This window comes from Delphinapterus leucas, chromosome 8 (assembly GCF_059928025.1).
Source record: "Delphinapterus leucas isolate spDelLeu-1000000601 "Yukka" chromosome 8, BTC_Dleu_Yukka2, whole genome shotgun sequence".
NCBI classification, from domain to species: Eukaryota; Metazoa; Chordata; class Mammalia; order Artiodactyla; family Monodontidae; genus Delphinapterus; species Delphinapterus leucas.
The window spans coordinates 78,260,188-78,271,943 of NC_143136.1; the positions used below are offsets into that span (position 1 = coordinate 78,260,188).

Genomic DNA, 11,756 nt, shown 5'->3' on the forward strand with positions numbered 1-11,756 from the left:
GGCTGACAGTGTAATGAGTGACTACAAAGCGATACATAAAAGCATCCCCTTATTTTACAGTCACACCTCCCACAAGGTGATATTTAATCCTGGGCCTCATGAGTAAGAGAAATAATTCATACTATAAAGAGATCAAAGAAGAGTCGTTTTTCCCACCTCCCCCAAGCTGATGCGGGTCTGCAAGGACACAAGAAAAAAGTGGGATTTCAGAAGAGCCTTGAAGGCTGGATATAAGTTCAATAAGCAGAGAAGCCAAGAGAGCACATCATATGTAAGAGAATCACGTGAGAAAAGGCATAGTGGAAGGAAAGTACAAGCCTGCTCTGTGGACACAGATAAAGCAATCTCCACATCTGGGCGTAGGAAGGAAACAGAAAAGAAGATGGGTCTGGCCAGACTGTGGATGGCTTCAATGAGAAAGCGGGTGGAGGGTAGGGGGGTGTACAGAAGTTACAGAGGAGACAATGGAAGGTAAACCATTAACAACAAACACAGCCAAAGAGCCTCTCAAACTGGATCGACATCTGCAGTAATGTAACAGGACTTTGATGGGACAATGGAACCAGAAGATGAAATTTACAATCTTATACTTTTTATTTTTATTATTTTTTTAAATCAACTTTATTTTTCCATATTCTTATTTAATCCTTTTTCATATAGTACATATATACTTTTAGACTAGGGCTTGGCAAACTTTTTTTTTTTTTTTTTTTTGCGGTACACGGGCCTCTCACTGTTGTGGCCTCTCCCGTTGCGGAGCACACGCTCCGGACGCGCAGGCTCAATGGCCACGGCTCACGGGCCCAGCTGCTCTGCAGCATGTGGGATCTTCCCAGACCGGGGCACGAACCCACGTCCCCTGCATCGGCAGGCGGACTCTCAACCACTGCGCCACCAGGGAAGCCCAATCTTATACTTTTTAATATTTCAAAAGAATCATCAAGGTGACAAAACCTAAAGGCTGAAACTTAGGTGTAAAAGGGAATACACAAAACCTGTGCCCAATGCCAAGTACTGAAACGCAAAAGGGCCAATGCTCATTGTCAACTGTGGAAATCTCTCCCTGCTTCACACTTTATTCTAGGAATACAAATCAAAATATGTTCTTCTCACTATTACGAAAAACAGAGATACTCTACAAATACAAAAAAAATACCATTAGGGTTATCAATGATGATGTAACTAAAAGCAGCGGTATGCTGCTGTAATGTCAATATTTCCTAACAATTAGGCCTCCTCAGACTGAGGAAATCTCTGGAAGGAAGTGGTGGAAACCTCACGGTTAGAATCATTTAGAATCAGACCACAAGGCACAATCCTGTGGCCTATTTTCTTCCACGTAAGTCGGGCCACTTGGAAAGTAAGTGCAGCTGGGGAGGCAAGGAGCCAAGTGAACCCATGTTTAAAGAAAAACAGGGAGACTGAGATTCTGATTCCTGAACTCAGGGCTGGTTACAGCAGTGTGTTCAGGTTGTGAGAGTCCATCAGGCTGTACACTTACAATACGGGCCCATTTCTGTTTGTATATTATTTGTCAATTAAAACAACTTTAAGGATGATTAGGAGATATCCCAGAGAACAACAAAAAGATGAATTTTTTAATTTCTCCATTATCGATAGAAAAATTAAGGGAACTTCTGACAACCGTTGGTGAAAGAAAATATAGATGTCTAATGTTAAAGAATTACTCCATTAAATGAAGACCACGACCTGGTAAATTCACAGGTGATCTGAAGATTTCTAATCCAAATAAATGCCTATCCCGAGACTCAAAACTTTTACAGTGAAAGGACACTGAAGCAGCTGAACACTGGCAGGCTGAATGGTTCCACAAACCCAGGAGGCCACACAGTTCTAAATGGTCTCTCCAGGTTTGCACCTAGATGGCCTGATTAGTTGGCAACAGAATCATGATTTTGTGTTAGGCCTGGGGAATCACCACTTCCAAGTTTATAGCATCCTAGTCCCAAGACATCTGGACTAAATTGGCTTCCTAGGTTCATCAGGCAGAAGTCCTTGGTGATAAAGAATCCTAATTAGTCAACATTGTCACTAAAGAGGAAAAGCTTCCTTAGAAGAACCATAAGGCTGACCATACTGGGGACTGAGAGGGCCAGAACTCAAAGGGACCTACAAAGCTAGTCACATGATTCATCACCTTTCCATGCAGGTTCCCCAGCTTTCACAAATAAGACATTTAGTGGTACTGAACTCACAGAGCAATGTTGCCATGGTGCAGGTTCCAATCATGTTCTATCCAACTTCTCCTACTATTAGTTATCCTAAGGCTTCCTTCTATATACACACACACACACACACACACACACACACACGATCATTGTTCGCTGAAGGCAGATGAGATTATTTTCGATCTTTCTGCCACTGTAAAAGTCATCTTCTTAACCTTCCCCACCAAAGTAAAACTCCATTATTCTTTAATATTCCCATCTAAATCCATGCCTTCTTTTGCCCTGTCCCAATTACTAGAAAGTTTCATCTGCTCATAAACCAACTACCTACATTTCCTGGAAAGATTTATATTTCTAGACGAAAATGAGACAATTGCTGCTATCCTCTCAGTTCAGAAAACCACATACGCTGTTCCTCTAACCCCAAACCACAAATGTTAAAGATTATGAATAAGGGGAATGTCTATTGCTTATAACTATTAAAGGAATAACCAGAGTCTTGCACTGAGAACAACCAGCTCATTCTTGACCTAGCAACCTATTTATCTTTCTATTCTCAAAGCTAATTGCTCATATAAGCATGCCAATTTGCCTTGATTATAGGATTCTTAATAAATGAATGTTGTTTACATTTCACAAGTGTATTTGAATTTCACTCGGGGAAGCCAAGCTCATGAGTCTTTGTAAGTGGTAAAACCAGAGATCAAAGCAAAAGGCCTGCACTGAACCAACAAACAGTTAGGCTTGAGAATAGAGGCCTAAGCAAAAATACAAGTGATTTATTGATTGTTCTGCCCCAGAAGTACACTTCAGGGTCACTGATCACTCTTTAGCTATAATATGTAGAACTTCCTCTGCAAATTTTCATTATGGTCATTTCTTAAATGCATAGTTAAATAAATCTAACATTCAACAGGCTTTGATCCATCTCTTCTGTATTTCTCATCTTCGTGCTTTTGGTTGGATCAAATGTCTTTAAGAGCTTTTTTTTTTTTTTTAACCCTTCTCAACTTTTCTTAATTTCTCTAAATTTTTGCTGTGGTTTTAACTCTTTTTTTTCTTTTTTTTTTGTGGTATGCGGGCCTCACTGTTGTGGCCTCTCCCATTGCGGAGCACAGGCTCTGGACATGCAGGCTCAGCGGCCATGGCTCACGGGTCCAGCCGCTCCGTGGCATGTGGGATCCTCCCGGACCGGGGCACGAACCTGTGTCCCCTGCATCGGTAGGCGGACTCTCAACCACTGCACCACCAGGGAAGCCCTGTGGTTTTAACTCTTATGCTTGGTCTTTGAGGCAGGTAGGGAAAGGGGGAAAACTGCTCCAGCACGTGGCTTCTGAATCATGGCTGCTTGCTCACATATCCTAAGGAGCCTTAAAATATCCTGATGCCCAGGTCACACCCCAGACAAACTTATCAGAATCTCTGGGAGTGGGACCCAAACATCTGTTTTTGAGGGTTCCAGGTGATGCTGATATGCAGCCCAGTTTGAGAAGTACCACTTAGCCTGTCAATCCCTTCGTCACCTACCTGAATAAAGTGCTCAGCCGAACTTCCACGGGAAAAAGAAAAACAAAAGAGAAGGCAGGTTCCTGAGCAAATCCTCAACTCAAGGCACGATCTGAGATAGGTGACTGACCAGCACCAGGCAAGGGGCCAAAGTGTGAACGACTTGACACCTTTCCCAAAGCCAACCAGTTTTTAGGATAAACCAGGCCAGGCGCACCATCTACCATATGGAAGTCAATCAAGGGAGATTACCCCTGAGATAGCAAGGTGTAAACACCTCAAAGTTTTCAGCTTCTGTGGTGATGGATGCAGCAGCTTATCAATGCAACAAAGCTTCTTCAGCAAAGAACAAAAGTGGACTAAGGTTACATGTGAAATAAGAGTCACTGAAGTCAGTCCCAGGCGGTGCAAGAATGCTGAAGATGTGACCAGGGGAACAGCTTTGCTGTGCCCTAGAAACTATAAAAAGTTTGTGATAAGGGGCCAGACCATGAGCTCTGATGCCACTGGTCATGTTTCCTTGGTCAGTTTTTTAAGAGTGTGGAAAGAAAGTGCACTGCTATCTGTTTACAACATATACCACCATACCTCCAAGTAGGGAGTTAGTGTTTCCCAATTTAGGGATTCTGAGCCATCCTGGTCCACATCTGTGGGCCTCGGTTGAATCACAGTTCATGAAACAGCTCTCTGACCTACCAGCTCTTCCCTAGACATCCCTTCCAAATTATATCCACCAGAAACTGCATAGTCCTTGGTGTTGTGTTGAAAGGACGGGGTGGCGGGAGGCGGTAAGGGGTGTTGGAGAAGAGGATGCAGTGACTGGGGAGGGAAGATCACCCTGCAGTCTGAGCAGACACCATCTTAAAGGGAAGACAAGAGATGAGTTACCTCTGCCTGCAGTGTTCAAGTAGGTGAGAACCAAGAAGGTGCGTGAGCCTGTCTACAGAAACCAGGTCCCCGAAGTCTACAGATATACTTCCTGCAATGGAGGAAGGTAGGAAAGGTCCACCACTGTAGAGTGGAAGAGCCACTCTACAAGAGCGGATCCACCAAGCAGCTGCACAGCTGGGAACCCACCCTCCCTTCTAAGCAATTCCAGTCTGTTCTTTTATAGGGATTCACTGCCTTGTTTCTAAGACGGGTCCAGGTACCACTGCTCTCTTGCAATGGAGAGAGTGTCTTCTGGAATCAGTGCCTCTTTAATTAGCCACTTGTTTGTGTGTTGCTTGCTCAGATACAAGGGCCAGGGAGCCCACTTCACCTTGTCCTTATTCCCCAAGCCCTAAGGATGAAAAGAAGAACACAGTTCATGAAGACCAAGCCCTTCAGGCAACAGTTTTGGAAAGTCGAACAAATTTCCAGAACAAGCATGAGCCTACACTACTTCTTCTCTTCTTTGAGCCCAGGAGGAGCCTCCAAGGAGACCCTTCCCCATTCTTAGGTGCTACAACTCTTTTTCCAAAACCTTCATGCATGTGGCAGACTCACCTCAAGAAAGGCACTGTGCAATCCATGAACTTGCTGGAGCCTGGGCTTAGAAAGACCTTCCAATTATCAGCATTTTTCGTACAACTTCTGTCTAAGCAACTCTGATGGAAAGCTCAGTCTCCATTTTTTGACAACTCTAAATATTAGAACACTTTTCCTTATGCTTATGTGACTTTCAGTCACTGACCCTGGAAATTCTACTCTCTAGATCAGACAGAATACAGCTACATACTTTTCTACACAAAACATCTTCAAAACGAGAAGTCGGCTAATGGCTCACAATATATCACATTCCAGAAGTTTTACACTTCCAAGTGCTATGATTTCAAAAATCTCATGACTATCCTAACAGTTCTGTCAAACTGTATTCCCATTTACAGAGGAAGAAAACCGAGGATCACAGGAAAGAGTTGCCCAAGTTGATGCAGACTATGATTCTAGAAACTAGGTCTCCTGCTCCTGGAGTCAATGCTGTTTGCTAAATGAAAGGCCACAGGTGAAAGTAATTCTTATCACTTAAGGCCTTCTCTCCCCCACATCTCATCTGTTTACAGGGCTGCCTGTCTCTCAATGGAGCCAAGCATTTGCAATTCAGAGAATAGCCTTTGATCATCTTATATCCTAAATACCCAAATATATCTTCACACTTTTTATTGGTATTATTAGGGGGGAAATGCACCCTGATAATGATGAAAGGCACCGCCCTAAGCACATATTCCCACTCTGGAGAATAAAACAACTCAGGGGTTACTGCCTAGATGAGACTGTAACAGCTCAAAGCTCAACACTCCATCCATCCCCCTTCTCCATCTCCCTTCCCTCTCAGCTGGAGAAAAGTGAGAAAACAAATCAGCGCATATCTGATGATGGCCTAACTACACACCTACCCATCCAACTGCTCAGCAGACTTCATGGCAGAGGCTCTCCTTGGAAATGGTTGAAAGGGAACAACACCTTGCAGAGGGAAATAGATTTAAATGTTAAAACTTGACCTTCCTCGTCCTTTTCACAAGTAATTACATTCGGAGCTTGTGCACTATACGGACGGGTTGTCTCTCCCCTCTGATGTGGATAAACCTGGACTTCCCACCCAAGGTAGTTCAAGACTGCCTTGAAAGGAAAAACTCAAGAGTACACTTTTGGACCAAATCAATATTTAACTCCATGCCTGAAAATAGAACAGCACAGTGAAGATGCCAAAACGGATGTCATCTAAAGAGAAACAGTACAATGCACTTGGGTCGCTTCGAAGAAATTCCTGCCAGCTTTATAGTTTGAAACTTGCACTTACCAGATTTAGAATTTTTTTTTTTAACAGCTTTATTGCTAGTTCCAGACCTTTTTTTTTTCTTTCGGTCTTTCTTTCCAGTTCTAAGCCTAAGGAAGCATAATATAATGGGGGTGGGTGGGGGTTAGGGGAGGAGATCTCCAAATCTGGCTAAAAACCCTAGACTGGTTATCTAATAACTGCATGTCCTCAGGCAACTTAGGGAATCTTTATTTCCTCATCTACAATGTTACTCATAGCTGGAGTTACTGTGAGGATTAAATGAGAACATGGAAGCATAGGGCATACTCATAGTAGATGCTCAGAAAATGTTCCCACTTTTTCCTAAGTACAGTGACTACATTCAACCTCAGGGCAAGAAAAAAAAACTGAAAAGGAAACTGACTCAAATTAATCAAACATGAAAGTAGTTCCCGGTGTTAAACATAAGATACTACTGACCCTAAACCATCACTTCCTAATCTTTTTTCATCTGTTTGCAGAGCAGCCTGACATCTGCTATCACACAGATATGGCAGCCAGGATGGGGGGCTTACAATTAACTTTTCCTCTGAAACTCAGAAAGGATCCTTAGGACAGCTCCTCAACAATGGGATTGAGGGGCTTACATTTTAAATTGTAAACAGTGACTGCAAGCCAAAAATTAGTGAATATACAGAGCATCTAACGTCCAAAGAGTTATTCTTGGACAAAGACCATCAATTGTTCACCACACCCAAAATCACCTTCATAGCATCATCTTTAAGAATAAAGGACATGGGGCTTTCCTGGTGGCGCAGGAAAGAGTCCGCCTGCCGATGCAGGGGACGTGGGTTCGTGCCCCGGTCCGGGAGGATCCCACATGCCGCGGAGCGGCTGGGCCCGTGACCCATGGCTGCTGAGCCTGCGCGTCCAGAGCCCGTGCTCCGCAACGGGAGAGACCACAACAGTGAGAGGCCCGCGTACCGCAAAAAAAAAAAAAAAACAAGAATAAAGGACATGGGAGTATTTGTGTGTGTGTGTATTCCCAACAATTAGACAATATTTAACAAATACAATGGAGAGCCACTTAGATAATTATAAATGTGTGGGACCCAAAAAACACGGACAAATATTACTTGTAAAATACACAAAATATATACAACTTAAAGGAACAAAGATTGAAGCAGATGATTGAATTTATAATTTATGAAACACTTCCATGGAAGAGTGTAACAGAAACATCCTACACACACAAAGGCATATTACCTTATAGCTCTACCTGACAGGCAGGTCCAAGGATGCAAATAGTTAAGTGTATACAAGGAGTAAGTAATCTTTTCCCTTAAATATAAGTTTTATAGTTACTATTGTAATGATGCTGAAGACAAGTTCAGGGAGGGAGAAGACTCCTCAGGAGAATGAAACTCCTAAGATTTGGATCCAATTTTTACTAGTCATTAATTACAGGAAGTTCAGTAACTCAAATCTCTACTCAAAAATCTCATTTTCTTTCCTATTTAAAAAAACCTTTTTTTAAAGTCTATCCCCCTCCACTGATCTTTTTTTTAAATTTTATTTTATTTATGTATTTTGGGCTGCATTGGGTCTTCATTGCTGCACGCGGGCTTTATTCAGCAATCTTTTACTCTCTCATCCTTCCATTCATGCCCACTAATTTTTTAGATACATACGGTTTAACTCATGTGGACTGATGGGGGTGGTGGGGGACAGTCACTGAGTAAGTTTCATCTCAAGATTTTCCAGAAATAGATGGACTTCTGTCATTTAAATTTTTATTTACTCTTCCCCAATGCTTTATATAATCTAGAGCTTGGTGAGGTGAGAGGAATTGTTTTCCATTCCTGAAATGGCCCAATTATTGATGTAAGCCATATTTACAATGAGGAGCTTGTATACTTTCTTGTACAGTATTACTATCCTGTTTTCCTCCCCAAACACTTATATGATCTTTATCATATAGGAAATAAAACTAGTATCAATAATGCCCACAGGATTCCCATTGTCTCAGGGCAGAGAATTTCTCCATATACATCTATATATATATATATATATATATATATATACTTTAAACGTTACCACCTATACTGTCCTTCAAGCTTGATCTTCAGAATTAAATGGTTTGATCTTTTTCTTAAGCAATTCATGAAGAAAAGCACAGTTGAGAGCTTTTCATGTACAACTTTAGAAAAAAACTGACCACAAGAAAAGTCACCATAACTCTGTACTTCTATCAGCCCATAAAGATGATTCCTTTTAACTCCTCTTACAGCTTACTCCAAAGAGCAGCTGGAGCTGACCGGGGAGTGTTACATGAAACACCAAGTCAATCGTCCAAGTGCATCCCTAACAAGAGGGCCCCCAAGCTGAGACTTTCCCAAAAGCTTTGTTTTAATCCAAAAAAGGTCAGCCTGGTATTTTTTGGTTTTGTTGTTTGTTTGTTTTGAAAGGCTTAAAATATTCTAAGCAATTAAGAAAGGAACCGCATCCAGTACTTGTGTGTGACACAGTAGAGTAAAAGTAGCCACACGACCAACCACTGCCCCAAAGAGCTTGTGATATACAATCATGAATTTCTACGTACTGAATTTGTGACTTCTAGACTTAATAGTAACACAAACCCACCATGTTAAGGATGGGACTTTTTTTTCTAAAGAGTAATTCGTAACATGTGTCACTAATCAGCAGGGTAACTGAAAGCTCATGCAAAACATGCTATCCCAGTTGAGAATTTAATTGCATTATTGTTATTATCTGGTTTTCCTGTGTCACTGGCCCTCCCACTTCAAGTGTACACACACACAGACACACACACACCAGCACAGCATGGATGGAAACACAGAAAACCCAGAGCTACGAGGTAAGAACTATGTTGTCTGGTAGGAAGAGGATTTTGAATTAAAAAGGTTTGTCCCTATAAAGACAAGTCAAGTATGCACCCAGGCTGCCTTGAGAAGTAATTAAGCCTATGCTGTTTCATTTCAGAGTGTCTCATTCTGCACAACAGTGGGAGCAGCTGCGGGAGATCACAGACCATGCAAAGCAAGACAGGCAGCCTCATCTATCTCCCGACTGCCACACCAGAGTTTCCAGGTGGTGTGAAAAAGCTTGTGGCCTCTTCTTCCACAGAGCACAAAGCGAATCTGCCATCCACAACATTACTCCCCATATCAAACCAGCCCCTTTTAAAGGCCTGAGGAAAGGCAATTTAAACGTCTCAGTGTTCAGACTCTGGTTGATTCCCAAAGTTGTCAGGTTACATGCCCAAAACCCGCACACAGATGCAGAATTCGACTGACTTCAGCACAAGTTTCTCTTGCTGCCTAGCACTGTAGAATGTAGAGATTACTAGCTAGGAAGAGGCTACAAGTGTACACTTGCAAGTGTAAGTATTAGGAACGCTTCCAATCTTGCCTGTTTCCCTCCCAACACCCCTTGAAAGAGGCTAGGACACTAAAAATCAAAGTCTGGGGACCAACTGCAGTACAGACTCTGGCTGGGTCGAGGGGGGAGGCCACCACACCCTCCTAAGCTCACAGCACTGACAGGCTCTGGCTGGGAAGGGCCCAGAAACTTAGTCCCAGCAGGAAAGGGAGAAAGAAGGGAGTCTTCAATGTCTCAGATTTGCGAAGCTGGAAAGCTAGGAGAAGCGGATTTCGGGAGGGAGTCAGAGACTTGGCTGGGTGTGCTGGCGGAAGGGAGGGGAGGGGTCGCCCCTGGAGTCAGGTCAGCTCGCAACCCGTCCCCGCAAAACTGCACATTTTTGTGGTCTTAACATTTAAGACCAAAAGGAACGCGCCAAGACGAAGCTTCTCTCTCGCCTGATGTCCCCCTCCTCTCTTAGGGACGAGGGAGCCGCACCGCCACGCGAGGGTTTCCTTCTCTTTCCCTTTTGGGGGAGCTCCCCTCGGCCAAGCCGCGACGTCCGCCTCCAAGTTCGCCTTCCCGCACAGCGCAGCGCGGCGCGGCACCCCTGACCGGCCACATGCGCCCATCTGCCCCGCACCCCTCAGGACCCGGGCTGGGCGCCCGCTGGACGTCCTCGAGGACTCGGGGTTTGCGCGAATTTTTTTTTCTTAAACAAAAAGCCTCAGCAGCTCGCCGCCCCCTCCTCCCCGGCCCGCGCCACCTTCCCTTCACGCCCACGCCACACCTCCCGGGCACACGCGCTGCGAGGTGCCTCTCCCGCCAGACAATGGGTTCGGGGCCGACCCGCCAGGCAGCCAGCCCCGAGCCCCCGGCCCCATCCCGGGACGCAGAGAAGGCCGAGCGCGGGGGGCTCGGAGGAGAGCCGAGAGGAGGCGGGGGAGGCCACAATGGGCGAGGTGGGAGCCTCCCCCTTGGGACAGGAGGCTCGCTCCCGGCGCCGGGAGAAGGGGAGGGGGCTGGGGTCAGCTGCACCGCCTGGTCGGAGCCCCGGGGCCCTGCTCCCGGCCGCCGCCGCGCACTCACCAGCACGATGGCAAATCGCTCCTCCAGTTCACCTGGCTCGGGCATCGGCAGCTTCAAAGGCACGTTGTGCGCCCTGAAATCGGTTTGCTGTGAATCCATGCTCCCGGCGTTGCCCATGTTGGCTGCACACCGGGGCCAGGGGCTTCTCCGGGCCCCTTGCGTCCGCGTCGGAAATCAGAACAGCTCCCGGCGGCCGGCTTCCAGCGCTGGCGCGACCTGCCCGGCTCCCCGCCCTCCGCTGCGCCCCGGCGAGTGTGCAGCGCGCGCCGCTCTCTAGCAACGCTCCGAGCCAAGACGCCCCCCGGCCTCCCTCATGCTCCCCGCCGCCCCAGCGCCGCCCCGGCCTCCTTTCCTCGGGAGGGGTCGTCAGGGCGCCGGGCGCCTATCTGCATGTTGCTTCGCTGGCACGCCGCCCCCTGCCAGTAATAGCGGCCAGTGGGCGCGTGGTTGCTCCGACTCAGTCTTCCGCCTGGACCGTGGCCGCCGCTGACACTTCCAGCTCAACGCCGGCGAACACAACGCTCGCTCTGCCAGCACCTCGAGCAGACAAATGCAGCCTCGCGCTCCCGACACAATGCCCCCTCTCGCCCGGCCCCCGCCCCCGCCCCGGCTCCGCCCATTCGCCCCGTGGACTGCCGGGACCAGTAGTTTCTGCTCAAAGTGTCCACACTCAGAAACCACGCCGCTCTGGAGGGCCAGGCGGGGTTAGGGCCGCTTGCAGCAAAGACAATCTGTACACTTGTCGAAAGAGTTTATGTCACTTTTGAACCCCCTCTCCCACTCCAACAGAAGAAATAACTACCTCGTCTACATCGATTCTGACACTTAGTAGGCACATTTGGCAAATGAATGAA

The 11,756-nt window shown here is 46.0% G+C and overlaps 1 protein-coding gene across 6 annotated transcripts in view; it reads right to left on the reverse strand.

Annotated features, from left to right (window-relative positions):
• Positions 1 to 11,452, reverse strand: part of FMNL2 (formin like 2) — a 310,739-nt gene extending 299,287 nt beyond the window's left edge. For 5 of the 6 annotated variants that reach the window (XM_022569727.3, XM_022569730.2, XM_089916816.1 and 2 more), the window contains exon 1: positions 10,903 to 11,451. In XM_022569727.3, coding sequence (XP_022425435.2) covers positions 10,903 to 11,019 — 117 coding nt within the window. In that variant the 5' untranslated portion in view covers positions 11,020 to 11,451. Of the gene's footprint in view, positions 1 to 10,902 lie in introns of all 6 variants that reach the window. The other variant, XM_089916815.1, reaches the window with a different exon arrangement.
• Positions 11,453 to 11,756: the final 304 nt, after the last annotated feature.